At 52.3% G+C, this 16,410-nt stretch overlaps 7 protein-coding genes across 7 annotated transcripts; 5 read left to right on the top strand and 2 right to left on the bottom strand.

Moving 5' to 3' along the window:
- Positions 1-1,219: 1,219 nt before the first annotated feature.
- Positions 1,220-1,828, top strand: CABS01_16674 (uncharacterized protein; the record flags this gene model as incomplete). The annotated part of the gene is made up of 2 exons (XM_060550004.1): positions 1,220-1,398; positions 1,504-1,828. The coding sequence occupies 2 exons, from the start codon at positions 1,220-1,222 to the stop codon at positions 1,826-1,828; spliced, it is 504 nt and encodes a 167-aa protein (XP_060404510.1).
- A 426-nt stretch (positions 1,829-2,254) lies between these two features.
- Positions 2,255-2,893, bottom strand: CABS01_16673 (uncharacterized protein; the record flags this gene model as incomplete). Its single annotated transcript, XM_060550003.1, has 1 exon — positions 2,255-2,893. The coding sequence occupies one exon, from the start codon at positions 2,891-2,893 to the stop codon at positions 2,255-2,257; it is 639 nt and encodes a 212-aa protein (XP_060404509.1).
- Positions 2,894-4,958: 2,065 nt separating this feature from the next.
- Positions 4,959-5,768, top strand: CABS01_16672 (uncharacterized protein; the record flags this gene model as incomplete). The annotated part of the gene is made up of 1 exon (XM_060550002.1): positions 4,959-5,768. The coding sequence occupies one exon, from the start codon at positions 4,959-4,961 to the stop codon at positions 5,766-5,768; it is 810 nt and encodes a 269-aa protein (XP_060404508.1).
- Positions 5,769-7,975: 2,207 nt separating this feature from the next.
- CABS01_16671 (uncharacterized protein) lies at positions 7,976-8,194 on the top strand (the record flags this gene model as incomplete). Its single annotated transcript, XM_060550001.1, has 1 exon — positions 7,976-8,194. The coding sequence occupies one exon, from the start codon at positions 7,976-7,978 to the stop codon at positions 8,192-8,194; it is 219 nt and encodes a 72-aa protein (XP_060404507.1).
- A 1,850-nt stretch (positions 8,195-10,044) lies between these two features.
- Positions 10,045-11,137, top strand: CABS01_16670 (uncharacterized protein; the record flags this gene model as incomplete). Its single annotated transcript, XM_060550000.1, has 4 exons — positions 10,045-10,122; positions 10,173-10,375; positions 10,484-10,693; positions 11,086-11,137. The coding sequence occupies 4 exons, from the start codon at positions 10,045-10,047 to the stop codon at positions 11,135-11,137; spliced, it is 543 nt and encodes a 180-aa protein (XP_060404506.1).
- Positions 11,138-14,420: 3,283 nt separating this feature from the next.
- Positions 14,421-14,801, top strand: CABS01_16669 (uncharacterized protein; the record flags this gene model as incomplete). The annotated part of the gene is made up of 1 exon (XM_060549999.1): positions 14,421-14,801. A coding segment is annotated over one exon (381 nt), but the record flags the coding sequence as incomplete, so codon positions are not given.
- A 446-nt stretch (positions 14,802-15,247) lies between these two features.
- Positions 15,248-15,866, bottom strand: CABS01_16668 (uncharacterized protein; the record flags this gene model as incomplete). Its single annotated transcript, XM_060549998.1, has 2 exons — positions 15,248-15,614; positions 15,718-15,866. The coding sequence occupies 2 exons, from the start codon at positions 15,864-15,866 to the stop codon at positions 15,248-15,250; spliced, it is 516 nt and encodes a 171-aa protein (XP_060404504.1).
- Positions 15,867-16,410: the final 544 nt, after the last annotated feature.

The raw sequence follows: 16,410 nt of genomic DNA, 5'->3' as shown, positions 1-16,410 counted from the left end.
TAACTATATTTATGTTTGTATTTGGATTAAGTCTATTTGTATTCTTCATGCCTAACGTATTAGGAGATAGCGATAATTATATAATGGCTAACCCTATGCAAACTCCAGCGGCTATAGTTCCAGAATGTGAGATCATTTTGTAAACTGCCGCAGCCCGATGTCGATGGTAGAGATATTGAAAGGATGTGGCTTTGCAAGGCAACCAGGAGAGGGAGGGTCAGGTTCCGTAGATCTGTGAATGATTTAGAGGGGTTAAGCAGCGAGAGCCAGGGCTCGTACCTTCCTGGCCGAGTTGATCTACTGAATCTGTAGAATATGGCGTCTTTTCCCTGGTACATACGGACTCGAAAGTACTGCGAACATCATCAAGCCCATTTCCAATGGGATTGCGCTTGATCTGTTCTGATAATCCGGTCATGGCGGATGGTAAGTGGTCGGTCAGTTAGCGGATGGGGATTTGCGGGCTGTGGCATCTTTGGTCGGTGACGCGGCTGTCGGAAACTTGATATTCCGAAGCCAACAAGAAACACTGCCCAATCAACGGCTTGAGGATGAGCCTCTTCATGCTAATCTGATTGGAGGGGTTGCTGGAGAGCCCGGACGATAGCGAAATGAACAGTCAGGGAAGCAATGATCAGTGTACCCATTGGGCGTGAGGCCAAGGGCCGTATGAATAAGTTGGTGATCATTGGCTTTAGGATAGCATCGATCTTTCGCCCCTCAAGGCGCCCAGGCGAAGTAGATCCGCCAAACGCATGTCTTGATTTGCTTTGCTGGATTGACAAACGCATTGGCAGATTGGTCAGCATCAGAGGGGTAAGGGGGTCTCAAGATATGGCAGGCTGGAGAACTACTGTTTGTGCACCGTAGCTCGAGATACGTAGCCGATGCCCCCGGCACTGCCAGCTCTTCGAGCGGAATGTCACGCAGTGCATAGTGAGAGTGTGCGATTGGCCGAGGACCATACGGATGCCGGCACAGACTCCAGCGCAACTTGGCTAGAGGAACTTGCATCTGAGCGCGCGTACGGCACATTATTGCGAAAGGGGAAGCTTGCGTGAGAAATACGCATAGTGAACAACGCCTGGCCTGCCCGTCACGTTTGCCGTGACGAGTTATATGGCAGTCCAGCGCCATCAACGAAAACTAAGAACAACACCTGTCTGGCTGTTCAACCCTCGCTTGATTCCATCACCGAACTGGGGAACCAGCATCTGCCATGACTGCGCTTCTACGCGCCGCGCCTACCGACAGCATCTTTGAGCAACGCGACCCTATGGAGCGCTCGCACACGCTCGATCCTGATGGGGACGTGGTGCTTGTCCTAGAAGATACGAATCCAGCTTTTGCCCTGTGGGATAAATGCACCACCGCCGGGCTTCAGGAACTTAACCGGTGGTACGATTCGCACTAGCCGTACTCGGAGAGAAGGCCAAATGGTAAAGCTGACCATCTTGTACAGCCAGCCTGACAGCGCAACGCATCCTGAAACACGCGTCACAGGCGAGCACACAAGACTCACATCAGTCTCGTGGAATTTGATTTCGGCATTCAAGGCAGGACCAAAAGCAGAAGGCAGCTTCAGGAAATTGAGCAAAAGGGACAAGAGAAAGAAGAAGAGGCAAGAAGAGTCGAAGTCTCCAACGGTGTTTTGGGGTCCATATCAGCGAAGCCAGCAGACTTTGAGCGAGCTTCCCCGAGAGCGACCGTTAGCTTTCACCGAGCGGGGCCCACATCCGCCGACAAGACGGCCGTGGAGCTGTTTGCTTCTGTCACACATGACCAGCATCAGCTTTCAGCCAGCAGTGCGCCCCTGCACTTACTTTAGTGGACTGAACCATTAACCAAGAGCCAAGAGAGTCACTTTGTCATGTATGTACTCAGTGTGTACATACCTATCAAAACTTGGTGTATAGTACGGGAAGGGGTTGGACGCAACTGGCAATACATCGATTGAATTTGATTTGGTGAGGCTACGGCGTACGTCAAGCACTCTTCCAACTGAGCGCGTCTTGACTACAACCTATCCCGTCGCAGGAGACACAATCATGTCTTTGAGCGCGCACAACCTCAGCTTGAGTACAGGCTTGACCCACCGCGAGCACCAAGATGAGCCGGACCACCGAGCGCCAGCCTTCAGCTTGATTTTCAGAGCACCTCCACTCAAAAGCGCTGATATTTGGTACGGCAAGAATGTGGGATCCCGTACGATAAAAGAGCATCGCTAGTGATGACTGGAGGCTGAAGCTGATTATCAGGATACACCACTGCCTCCCTTGCAGTCCGAGTCGTTCAGCGATTTTCCCTCAGGTCTCTGGCACCAATCCAGAAATGCCTTAATTCGACGACGAAACGCAGATGTGTCGTGAGTGTTGTTATGGTTTCGCACGACCCAACCCTTAATCCAAGAAGCCAGGTCCACGGCTTCGGGATCGGAGTGGTGCCGTGCGGCTGCTGAGTATTGTGACGCAAGGTCTTTGTTCCTTTTCAGAGGCAGATACTTGACAAGGGCTTCGAGAATCATCGTCAGGTCTGCCGAGCTTGGCACTCTCTGCTCAGGATCCGATACCGATGCTGCCATCAAGAGCGCAAGCGCTTTCGCGCCGTCTTCGTTTTTGACAAATGCGATTAAAGCGGCCGCAAAGTTGAGAAAACGACATCCGTCAGGAGTCGACGACATGACTGCGAAACTTGTCTTCAGAGCATCCGAGTTTGCAATGGATACATCGATTTCCCAGAGTATTGGTATGCCCTCTGTGGCTACAGTGCAGCCAAAACCCTGACACGCGAGGAGTGCTTCAGCATGAACATCGTCATTGGCCGCAGCGTACAACCAGCAGAGCTCAACCTGAGGCGGATAGTCCCATTGGCCCTTGGCCGCGTAGGTCGACATTTCGAAGTTGGGCGAGCACGAACGAACTCGATCCAGTGGAGGAGATGCGTCGGCGATCACAAGGGAACAAGGCGTTTTATGGAAGTTGGCTGCCTCAAGAAGAGAGCGGGAAAATTGTAGAGCGGAGACGTCTGGCTGGGCTGGCAATGGTGGGCTTGGCTGACCTCAACCTTGACACAGTGTGCTTTCCAGCATCACTCACGGCTGCTTGGTGATAGCGCCGTTAGCTGGTGATTGTTTTCCGGGACATCTCAGGTGTCTCCAGGCCATATCACGCAACCCCTGCCTTGTGCGGGCGGGGCCGGTCAGCGACGCAGCAGTGGCACTAGGGAACTCGCTGGTGGAGTGTGTTTGACCAACGACCTTATTGATGAGATTTGCCAGGTCGGTGAACCATAGCTGGTTCACCGACCCCCCGTATCTAATCTTCTGGGCTTCCTCGGATTCCCTGCTTCGATACTCTGCCACGTCTGTTCTTGGCAACCCCTTGCCGAGCTCCAGCGCGTGGTACAATATTGGGTAATCTGAACGATTCCTACCGCCGATATTCTGCCGTGTGGCCAGGGCGTACACGCACTGGAGAAAGCTCTCGCGTAGCTTCGCTGACCCAGGCCGATTGGTGAGACATGTAGCACCCTGCTGCGAAGACCAGGGACCTCACTGGACCCTGCCGGGGTTTACGTTCAGCCAACGAGACAAAAGTTCGCGCGGAAGATAGTTTCGTGGCCAGGGGAGTGGTAGAAGCGGGCAGCGGGGCCGGGGTCTCACCACGGGCTGTAAGTTACCACAGCTTGCACGCCGATTGAAGCGGCTGTCGTGCCTTGGTGGCAAGACTGTATGGAGAGCCGTCACCAAGAAGCTATTGTACTGAAGAAAGAGGAGAATTGTACGGCCTAGAGGTTTGAAGACGATGCACAATCACCGGAGATACAATAAGTACAGTAGATATCGATTTTGGCTTCCGTCCTTGCGGGTAGAAATTGATCTGTGCACAGACATATATGGTCCCGTTTGCTGACAGGACACATACTGATCAAGTACATTCATCGATGACCTCCACAGTAAGGCCAGAATCGCTTCTTTACTGAGGTTTCCTTTTTGACCTATGTTGCATACTGTAGAGACTACACTTGCCATCGCTGTTTGTGGACAACATGGGTCTATTCCATGGACACAGTGTAAATGCAATAAGATGGACAAGGTCTTGTGATTCCCGCTACGGCAAAACCCACCACCCTTAGAGCCAGGTTCAGAGCATTCATCACGGCAAACAATCGCGGAGCATCACAATGGGGGTTGTCGGCAGTCTGCCAAAGCACGACCTGAAACGGGAGCTGCTGAACGGTACGATGAGCTGCGAATGGTCGATCAAGATCGCATGCGATTGTATTCGTGCGGTCTGCTGAGAACTACGTGAAGCGGACTCGAGAGATCACGCAAAGCTGGCAATGCCTATTGAGGAACGGCCAGCTTCACGAATCAGAGCAAGGCAGACAGACTGACACGCTTCGTATGCCGCAGGCGGGCGGCTGTGGAGGCGTTCGCCTCGAGCGAAGTACTGGGGACTTTCTAGCGTTCGACGGGTTGCCGCGCTGCACCACCCTTGGATGTACTGCGAACTGCATGGTACACTTAATATGGATCTTCCCCTGCACGACTTTTGGCGCCCGGTGTGGCGCTGTTCTCCAGCATGTCGCCAGTCGAGTGGGGGCCAGGCGGCGACGTGTGCACTAGTGACTGCCTGCTGCAGCCGCACCTGTTCCCCGGTGTGCATGGCCGTGCCCATCCAACTGCTCCTTCCGGGGGATTAGCCCCCGCAACGCCAGCTTCGGAGCCCCTGTCCATCCGTCGGCGCATAGTCCGAACCCTGGGCGAAATCGTTGGGGTGATGACTGTGTCATGGGCATGATCCGGCGGCAACGAAGCTCTGCCAATAGTATAAATTGCAGGTTCACGTTGGTACGCAATTGGATTTCGTCCATAGAACGCACACACATACTCTCTCATTCTTGCAACGAACCCCAACCCCGACCCCCCCACCCCGCCAGCAAGCGCCATATTCACCATGGCTATATCAAATGACCCTGCGATCAAAAAACTAATCGATGATTCGTTGAGGCTCGATGAGTTCGCAACTAAACGGTTGTGGAATCATCTCTTTTCGAAGGAGATTTTCTCCGAAAAGGAGTTTGTCATCGGCCCAGAGCAGCCTCCAGTAGAACTGCATTCTAGGAGACGGGTCGACTTTATCATCGAACGGTATAGCGGCCGGGAGTTGGTTATCCAGGTCATGGTCGAGCTGAAGAAGGGCAGAGCTGGGCCTCAAGATGTCGTGGATGTGGAGAGTCAGCTATACTCCGCTTGTTATGAGTACTATACGGAACACCCCGAACGGGAAAGAATGTGGACGTGCAGCATCTGCGGGCCCAGAGTCCGCATCTGGGCTTTCGACGCTCATCTTGACTACCTGGTCCCCGCGTGCCCAGCCTACGGTGCCATAGGGGAGATTTCATCCTATCTCGACTTTCGAACTTCGGAAGCAACTCTGATGGCCTACTTCGATACCATCAAGCAGAATTTGCAGCCGCCTGACGCCGTGTTCGAGGTGTCAGAGGCCAGCACATCGGACGAAAGCATGTCGGACGACGTGATCTTGGAAGAGTTGAACCCAGCGAGTGTCACATTCGCTGTTGCGGTCAAAAGGCGCAGCCAGGGACCGAAAATCAAGACGAGAGATGGCACCGAAGTCAGCACTGACAAAGCCAGATGGAAACCAGCGCAATGCATGGTAGACGGGACGATGGTTAAGGGCTTCAAATATGTCGGTAACTCGGGGACAGTCTATTTTTCCATGAATGTCAACAATTACTTCTAGTCTGAGAGTACGTTTACTCGTGTATCCGGGGAATTGCTATCAGTCAGCTTCGTTATAGTCATCACCATTTGTGTTGCTGTCGCCCAAACCTCCAACGTGTCCTCATGTGAGCAAACCGTCCATTGCCCATCATCGCAAGCGTCATTCCCCTGTGACCGGGAACTTCTCACCATCACCATCACCATTGCCATTCGCTTACCTGGGCGCTCTTGCCGCCGAACAACCTTGAATGAGAACTGTTCCACAGCCCCACATCTCTCGGCTAGATCAACCCCTACGCGACACTGCCCCAAAACCTTTTCCGTGCCATCATGATACTCAACAATAAGGCCCCGACAGAATCGAGATTCCTCGTCGCGGAATATCCAGATGGATTTCACGCACGATAGCTTAGCCAGTGCATGGCATGCGTCTGGAAATGGAGGGTTTTCCGGGGCTGGAGGGACGACAACTGAGCAGGGTCCGCCTTCTCTCAACACCCCACGGATGACGACGGACTTGTTTCGCGCCACCACAGACAGAAGAGTCGATCGCGACGTGGTGAGGACGGCATGTTGTTGTCCCGGGCCAGTGGGTGGTGGACCAATGTAAAAACCCCCTCTATGAGGTGTTCTGACCTTCTGACTGTCAGTCAAACCAATTTGCTCTGTGGAGTTTGGCTTACAAGATATGTCCGTTGATTCAACTGAGGTTCGCCTTCTTTTGTTCCAATTCGAACCCCGAGGGCTGAGATCTTATCCCGAGGTGGATTTGGCACGTAGAACCATGACAAGGATGGCTGAATCGTTGATTCAATTTGTGCGAAGGTAGTATCTGCGGTTGGTGCTGTGGGGGTATGTGCATGGATCGCCAGCAAGTCCCTCTTCAACAAGAAGAACGTGATTCCTGAGCAATGGTCCAGATCAACAGTGGCAAGTCGATCACCGTGCTTTGGGGACGGAAATTGAAAGCCCGCCTTCGGTGACAAATTAGGCGTGTCCGTAAGTTGGAGCGTTGCTGGCCTTGGGGGCGTTGCAAGCCGGCCGACACCGAACTGAGAAGGGACGTAAGAAAAGAAGCGATCACTGGGAAAGCAAACCATACTGACCTGGAAGCTAATAGTGAAGTCGTTCTCAGCGTCAACAGTGGTGTATAAATCGAATGTTGACCGCAGCTGGGCGGTAGAGCACCCAGATCTCTCTATGCACCTAATGCCCCTTGAATCTATCGTCATCTGAAGTGGTTTGGACAAGCCTGATGTAGCTATGATTGGAAGTTTTCCACGTTGCCAGAACTGAACTTGGCGAAGTGGTCCCAACAGGGGCGTGTCAAGGCCTTTGCGGTGTGCGAAGTCGATGGTCTCGAGCACGCAACACAGACGCAGTAGGGCGTGTTGTCCAAGATATCCCCAAATCATTGTGGTTAGTTCGGGGGGAAGTTTTGCAAGTTTGCGCAGATGGGAATGAGCAATGCCGTGCGTGGTATTCACGACTGGGGAAAGGAGAAGGGGCGTGCTTTGAGGCCACGGATATCTCGCAAGTGAACATTTCAGTAATCTGTATAGTTTATCTGGGAGTGCTGTTCGCGAGCTGTAGAGGTTGAAACAATCCCTGTGAACGGTGGCCGTTTCTGCAGCCGCCGAGCAGATTTTGCAATGCGGATGCCGACAAAATAGATAAGGATCACGGGTTTGTGGCGTTCCTGTTGCGGCAAATGTTGCTGCATCAAGGGCGATAATGCGCGTTGAGGAAGCGCGCACTGCGTAGTGATACATGTCAGCCGAAGTCATTACATATGGAAGGAGTGAAGGCCCCTCACGTGCAACCAGATGGTCTCCAATGCCAAACAGAAACCCACACGCTCCGCATTGCCGATGGATGCGTACGTGTTGAAAGCTTGGCCTGTCTTGATGAGACATCATTCCAGGTTTCGCGACAAGGAGGATGAAAGAGCATGGAAGGATGGAAACTTACGTCTGTGGGAAGGGATGAACTCGTTAACCATGCCAATGTACGTAGCCTGATTAGTCAGCGGAGTAACATTCCACCGTTACCAAGACCGACCGTCCTAAAGCCCACCGCGACACAGGCACCATGGAGACCCCAAGGCCCGAGTAGCAGTGATGGCCGACGCATCACCGAGAGCACGCCACCCAACTTAGCAGACACCTCCAGACAGCATTCAGGTCTATCGACATCGCAAATGGCCAATCCCTCAGCTTGCAAGCCATGAGAGCCATGCCCCTTGCTACCCTCTCGTGCTTGCCAAAATGCAGAACCTGCCCGAGCTTGGACACCCCCACTAGGCTATCGAGAGCCTACGTGCGGCAACCAAAACAGACATCGAGAACACCACCCGCGAAACGAACATCATCAGGATTGCGGTGCAGCAGAGCACAATCGAAATTACAAGCCCAATGCCACGCGCGCGGTCATCACAGCCGCTAGGGAGGCTTGACAAACTAGCGAGCTGGTGGTAAAGGTCGAAAATGATATCAAAGCACTGGACCCCGATGAATCAGGGGGACGCCGTGCAGTCATATGCCAGCGTGGCCGCCCGAGGAGGACTTGCAGGGAGCACGCATAATCTCTACAGCTAAAGAGTGACTCACGTGGAATCATTGTAAAACATGAGACATCTCATTATCACTGCCGGCCACACAGCTATGAAACCACGTAGCCTCAGGGCGCACGTAGACCGCGCCATCTCACAAATCAGTAACGAACGTTTCCGCAAGAGGAATGTCTATCTGGTCTATCGTTGGATGGCTTACGTCGATATGGTATCTTCTCGGCGAGGGGAGGCATCGTACTCTTCTATCGACAACAAGGTCGCTTGGACAGCCACACAGCTTGGTAGCAAAGAAAGCGATTCATTAGCGCCATCATGCTCGCCGTCCGGTAAACGGACCTCGCAGTGCACTCCGAAAAGCATCTGAGGTATATGGAACGTTTGATATCGCCCCACGTCGCACACCCCTCCATGACGAAGCCTCGTCGCGGTGATTTCGCGTACTTCGAGAATCTTATCGATCTCATGCCGAAAATTTGGCAACGTACTGAGTACGTGCACCATAGCTCCATAAGGACCCGCGGGGTACCGGAGGCGCGCGGCTCTACGGACCACCGACCCAGCAGTGTCCGCAGGTGGCTGATTGAGTACATCCGCCACTGAGTGGCGGAGCGCTCCCCTGAGGTTGCTGCAAACCAGATTGGCCAAATCCGAGCAGGAACAATCCCACGTGGTTCATGCAACTCCTGGGCCCCACCGCTGAAGAACTCGTTCTTTCGAGTCTTTCCACCCGTGCGAGAGCTGACGGAGACCCCATCCGAACCATGAGCTTATCACAAGAGAGACTTTTCACAGCCCGACACCTACACTCGCACCATCCCTTGCGCATTGCGGACAGGAAACTCAGTTCGTACCCACTACAACGACCCTACGTGAATATCCCAAGCGGCTATGGTTCGTTCTTGCTGGCAACACAGCAGTATCGTCAAGGGTCTGGGATGAGCTCGTGAGGGCTATGGCGCACGTAAGCATGCTAAGCTAAGAAGGCATGTCCTGAAGGGCGCCCTCGTACTCCAGGGCTGATGCAGTTCAGTGGGGCTTCTTGAAATGGTCACCCGCTCAAATAGGAGTTGCGTTCCCAGCCAGCTTTCGCCCTCAGGCATCTCAAAGATAGCAGTGTCTTTGCGCACAGCACAGTACAACATGATGGCTTTCGAGGCGGGACTACAGTACATGTTTCGGTATGCCCAAGGCGTCCTGAACTCCCAAGCCTCGACGAGTGCTGGATCCAAGCGGCTAGTCCAGTAGGATCTTCTCAAGCACGCGATTCCGCGAGGAACTATCGCAGCAAAATCCCGCTTACTACCGCAGGTTCCATTCACCTTCTGTGTAGTGGGTGAGTCGAATGGTTTCAGTGATGGGCCAAAATCAAGACTGGGTACTATAGGCTATCCTTGAACGCTCGCAAGGTTCATGCCTATCAAGACCAGGGCCACAGTGAGTGAGTGCAAAGCCGACGTTCGATGGGACGTCCTCGGGTGTGGAAACTATCAAGGCCAAAAGAGCTCACGGAAGGCAGGGTGACAGGCGGCCCTATATGCGAGCAAACCAACAGGGATATGACGGTAGCTCAGAGCAGGGTGTTGAATCACATGACCGCCAGGCTTTGGTAGCGCCGGGCATGGGTTGAAGCTTCTATAAAGGTTGTAATCGCATCTCAATAGTTGATTGGCGGTTCTGAGCTGCCCCAACCCCAAACACAAACAGCAAGGTTGCCCATTCGAAGATGACATATCCTGAGCTCTCCCCCGAAAGGATGTCGTATTACCTATCTGACGATAATACCGACCCAAGCCTCAACGTCGTATGTCCACCTCTTTTTCTTGATTCTGATTCGCACTAACTCTAGTTCAGGCCTATCTGAAAGACGCGTACGATCTGCTGCACCACACCCTAAAGAATGAGCCCAGAGCAAAGGTAGACCTAAATTCCTTGCCTTACAGCTGCGCTATCCTTGATTATGGCATGCGGACTGGAATTTGGTCGATTGAAATTGCAGAGTCAGTCGCTAGTCCTCCCATCTTTCGAGTCACAAAGTTGACCGAGTGCAAAGGAGCGTAAGGCACTTGCATGGTCGAGTGGTGGGTTACGATATTATCGACATGCACCCGCCAATGTAAGCCGATTTGGATGCCTAATGAATCCACATCCTTACAGTCATGCAGGAACAAATTACCGGACAATTTGACCCTTGTCACAGGAGATGACGAAAGGGTGTGGCGCAAAGAAAGTCCCTACGACATCATTCACGTGCGGTTTGTCGAGAGCTTCTTAAATTGGCAGAACTTCCCCAAAATTGCCTACGACAATCTCAACCCGGGTGGTCGCTTGATCGTCGAAATGGTTGATCTTATGCCTTGCGGCGACGAGCAGAAGTCTTTTCCATGAAACTCGGCTCTCAAAGCCTGGGCAGAGAAGTTCTGTCAGTACGATAAGCGTCAAGCTAATCAACAGGAAATCGAGGCTTTACTTCGAGATCAGGGCTTCGACGTTACATGTGCAGCGATCGATTTACCGATCAATCCCTACGGGCAGTCTAAAGATGAACAAGAGAGCGGCAAACGTTTTCATTGGTGCCTTAGACAATTTCTCCCAGCCAAATGCTTTGCATCTCGTCGTGAGTCTCCGCCGCAAGAAATGTTGGGCCTGGTGGCCGATGCAACCAAGGAAATCCGGAATCTCGATCACCATGCTTTCTGTAAATGGTATTTGACCCACAACAATCCGTGAATGATCGTCCTGGGTTATTGACCTTTACTCTGTTTAGCTACGTCTTGACGGCTTTCAAGAGAGCGGACAAATATCAACCATGGTGGTGAACTCAGCAGCATTCGTCGTTCACAGGCCAGAGATGCTGGGACACGGGTGGATCTATTGCATGTGTGAAAAGAGAGCATAGCAAATAGATTATGCAGCGACATTCGCCTTGGATCGTACAGAGCGCGGTGTTGTCGCCATGTCTGAGATCTCGGCTTCTTTGAATGCCTCCTGATACCCATGGGTGGAGGAGGTGTGGCACCGTCTCGTGGGGGTCAGAGGGGATATGTACGTGATCGGACGAGTTGATGCTTGTTACGCGACTAGGGCGTCAATCTGCCACGAGTCTCCTTCGATATCGTCTCACGTGCCGAATCACTCTCTGGGCAATGGAGACCCATTTTCTTGGGTGAAGATGATGGCGAAGAGGGCCACCAATCTTCCTCCATCAGCAACGTTTCCGTATGACCTCATCACACCTAACATAACAACAGCTCTCTATTGACTGATGCTAGGCTTTGTGTGTCTATGCCCTGTGCCCCTCTCCGCTCCAACCCTATAGTGACTGCACTGCCTGAACTCGCCTCTATGAAGGCGCCGCTGAAAGGCCCGCCGAGTGCTAGGCAGGAGGGGCCAGACGAAACGCGATTGATAGCAAAACGACAATGTAATGCTTAACGTCTGCAACCGTACGCATGATCATTCTGCTCTACAGCATCTGATGGCTACACTCAGTGCCGTTCACCGGCTGCTGAACCCTTTGGTCCTTCGTCCACTTTTTAGGGGCGGACTTGACTTCCCTCTCGTTCGATTACCTTCTGCAGCGATCCACCAAGCTCAAAGATCATGATTGAAGAGCCTTCTGCAGCTAGTCGGGGGACAAACAAGCTCAGTTTCTTGTTCGGATCGACATTTCGGGCATCTACAACTAGGCTGAGTAATCATGGGAAGGGAGCTTCAGGAAGGGCAAAAACTGACCCAAGGCGGCTATTAACTGATCGACTATCTTCTCCAGACTCTTGGCTAGTTCCAACACGCGAATTGTCACCCCTGTATCTTGCATAAGCTTCGCAAGCTGCAGTTCCTTGTCTTGCATCTTCATAAATACCGTATACATTATTTATCACGACCTGACCAAGGTATGTAGGGCTCACATAAACATTTACCTGTTTTCCACCTTCTTTCATATAATCGAGGGTAGGAGATGGAAGATAGTTCCGCGTGACCGCAGACCCATCCGGGAGTAACTTGAACCAAATCTGTGCCAAGTAAATGACCCCTGAAGGTATGAGAACTTCCAACTTAAAGCTGGTGCAAGCTAGGTCCATGTAAGCCCCCGGTTGGCATGGAGGGCACGGTGACAAAGTCCAAAATCCCCTTTTTAAGCAGGATGTCTCCCCTTTACAGCGCGTGTTCCTTCTCTTCCACTCTTCATTGGATTTTCAACTCACCCGTGTTCACATCCTCATCATCTTGTCGGAATCGAAATAACAAACACTCACGATGGCGTGTGCCAAAATTTCAACATCTATTTCTTCAAACAATCACCTGAAAGAGCGACCCAAGTCTAGAATGCCCAGATGCCAAGAATTCCACGATGATGTTAAGGCTTTTCTGGAAACTTACATTACGTGCCAAGGTTGGAGAGCCAACACCATCAACGACTGGGGAAATAATGAGCACCGAATCGCTTTTGGGGAGATGGCCCGCGCATTTACTGTCCGAGGGAAACGATTTTGGCCTGACAGCGAGGGTCAAGGCCAAATCAACGTACTCAAGTACCCTACAGATCGAAAAGAGTGAGCTCTCAGGATCCTTGTCAATCAGATTGGCAACTAACAGACCAACGGACGATTGGTCGTTATCGCAAAGCTTCGTTGCGAAAGCCTGTTGCTCTCGCTAGACCACCATCGAGGACGATGGGTTCAGGCACTCCAGCGACAACTGGCGACGTTTCCGGACGTTCTCGAATCAGCCAAGGGTTGCGTCAAGCTTGAATACGCTGTTAAGATGTTTTGGGGATGCATGCAAGGCCCTTGAGAAGTTTTTACTCAGCCAAGACCCAAGGATCAGAAGACGTCAAGACGATGTCTGCATGGGCATTCCCGTCGGCGCCATCGGCGGCTTCGAAACGATGTTGTCAGTGTATTACGAAACGGACAAGACGTTTCAGGCCCGGCAAGTATGAATGTGTTCACGGCCACCCTGCAAGCTGACTGAGTAGTTACGAAGGCAAATTCTCTGGGGCCCACGAAGGTCTGGTCAATGGCCTTTCGTTATGACATGAGCGACGTCCAAATGGTCATTGTTGAGGCAGAGTCCCGTGCGTCTTTCCCAGATCTGGCAATGTATGAGCGTGGACTTGAGGTCGTCTCAGAGCTATGCGGGCTAATGCTAGACACCTGGGGCAACCAAGTCCTGCTACTGCACCGGATTACTGTAGCCTCTTATCAACAGCTTAAAGATATTTCTCGACAGTTTGAAAGCAATTACAACATACAGAGGCTGTTGGAGTTGACGGCAAGATTTTTGGGTGTTGCTCGAACTAGCGAGGAACAAGTTATCAGTCGGACAAACTTGTCTTTGTGTTGCGGCGGTACATTTCGACCTGCCATCGTGTTATTCACTCAGTGAAGAGATGTGAGGAAGGAACTAGCGACGACTTTCATCAATCAGTAGAGTATGCGGTAGCAGACCTGGTTGCATCTCAGAAACTTATTCTGCTGATGGCAGGTTGACTATCAGAAACAGAGAGGCACAACTTAGAATACTATTACAGTTCTAAGATGACTCGTATCGAAGCGCAGATTTCTCAACTTGAGCATGGCCTTCGAAGAGGCTGATAAGGTGCCTCGAGGGGTTCAATGCGCCGCAAAATGTCGATGGGCTGGAGAAGCTATGGCTATCTAACACGTCCTCGACTTTCGGTCACCATTACTTTGAACCGAAAACTTGGGGAGACCCGGCCAGCGAGGAGAAAGCCTACATCGAAGATCATTTCGGAGGCTGGAGGCAGGATGAAGCGGGAAGAGCACCACCGGGGCAAGCAAGTCGTCATCCGGACGATGACAACGCCCGACGTGGTGAACTCGCTTCCACGAGTTATTCAATGTACACTGACTGCTGCTGGTCAATGTTTGACTTCGGCAGTGCCGGCGGTTCCACCGATACCATAAGTGTGGACGCGACTGGCGATGGGGGTAAGGTTCTTCTAAACAACGGCATTTTCACTTCCAAGGCGTTGCCAGCCAACCATAATGTCCCCAGAGACTTTGCATTCTCTCGACGTCGTGAGTGAATGGGTTTCTTCCATGTCGCCCCACATGGAGAGCACCCCTCACATCCGGCCCCTCAAAGACGTCTCGCCCTGCGCCGGTCTCGAAGGCACCATCAAGGCAATTTCAACACCACGTCATCCACAGCAACCGACCTTTGTCTCGTCAATCTACGTTGGAGGCTCGCCATGCTTCACCCGCCGCATTCCGTAACAAGAAACGCCAAACACGTCGTCCCACGGAAACTACCAGAGCAGAAGTTGAGCACGATACTTCTGGTCGCACTCTCAATACATGTTCCATCATTATCGTGGACGAAATGGCAGAATGCGAGGACTCTAGCGAAGCCAGTACGCCAGCTGTGGAACCTCTTCAGTCTGTCCGTCGCGTGGACTTGGACGGTACGGCGGCCGGGCGTTCTTTGATTAGAAGCATGTTAGAGAGGTTCTGAGTTGATGAAGATGGGAACACGGCTGCGAGCGGGGGATAGAAGACAGGAGCATTAGTGTAAACACTGACGTCACGTCGTCGCGAGGTATGGCACGCATGGAAGGACATAGGAAGTGCATTGTAACGGCTTGTGTCTAGTCAACACAAACGGAAAGAAGAACAACAAGCTCTATAAAAGGAGTGAAATTCGTCAGATAACGCACGTGACAGACGTTTCGTAGAGTGTTGACACTATTCCCGGTTCGTGCCGGATGTTGAGTTTGAAAACGACTCGTGAATTCAGAGAATCGCTTTGACATGGAAGGGAAGGGATTTTTAGATCGCCGCTCTTCAGAAAATCTGGCCATTATTTGTAGTCATATTCCAAATTCCAATACCACCGCCTATATGGTGTAGTATGGCGTAAAACCGTACGTGGGCAAAGTGGGGCAAGAAAGATGAAGCCTCTTAACCATTTAAGGCGATTATCTGCCCGGGAAAGGTCGATGATGGAACAGTAGTAGGCCCTAGACTCTCCCCAGCTACACCCCAATCGCCGCCGTTATCCAGAACAGATTCCTGTTGCGGGATAGGCTGACCATCAAAGCCATAGACCCACGGGTGGAGCGGCTCGTCTGCTACAGCATGGGCAGAGTCAGCAGCAGCTGTCAGGTATCCATTTGTGTATCCGGTTTCGAGATGCGTGCTCTCCGCGCAATAGCCGCTCGGTGTGCTGTGCTCTACTGGCTTGAACAAATAACTACCACATCCAGCACACCATCCGCAATAGCAGTTGTGAGCTGGATAGAGGAAGACCGGGTCGCAGCCGCCTGAGCTAGGAGCCTCGAATCATCGTTGACTACATAGCGATCTGAGGACACACGGACTTGGACTCATTAGTGGTCATCCACCGCTTCAGCGTATCTGGGTTGACCTACTTCATGAATGCAGTATGCAAACAAATAGGGCACATCTGAGCTGAATGGCCGGTGGGGCCCTCATTGCCACAACCGCTGAACATCTGTTCCCGGAGAGCCATACTCGACGATTTGACGTCCGAGGGCTGCCGCGTATATACCGAGGCCATATCGTTGAAGGTGGGTTGCCCAGAGGACGTCAGCTTTGCGGGGGGATAATCGGGCACTCCGCCGTGGCAAGGCTTGTCGTGCCATAGTACGATTCCATGTCCGCTTGTTGGTACTGTACATCTGCCGACGATGGCATGGCATCTGCTGGCGGGGTGTGCGGTCCGGCCAATTCTTCTCGGTAAGCCTCGGTCTGGTCAAGGGCCTGCGTGACCGGACTGGACGATACTAGACGCCGTATTGAGATTCGACAAGACATTGCCGTCGGGGGGGGGTTCGCTGAGTATGTTGTCGAGCGTTGGGGTGTGCTGGAGCAGGATGTGAAGTGAGTGACTGGGGAGGTTGCCGCGCTATTTATGTCGATTCAATGGGCATTTGTAGACCTTTGTCGAATTACACAACCCGGGCCTGTGCAGGGGGTGCTCTATTCTGGTCATAACAGCTATGGAGGTACTCTCTATTCTTGGTGCCGGCTCGCAGAGACTTGGGAGGTTGACAAGCGTTTGGGTAGGCAAAGAGCAAGCGCCATAGGCGATGGAAGGTCAG

The sequence above is a fragment of the Colletotrichum abscissum genome (genome assembly GCF_030869225.1).
Source record: "Colletotrichum abscissum strain IMI 504890 chromosome Unknown Scaffold_126.1, whole genome shotgun sequence".
NCBI lineage: Eukaryota > Fungi > Ascomycota > Sordariomycetes > Glomerellales > Glomerellaceae > Colletotrichum > Colletotrichum abscissum.
The sequence above is the reverse complement of the archived record's forward strand: the minus strand, read 5'-3'. Positions and strand labels throughout refer to the sequence as shown.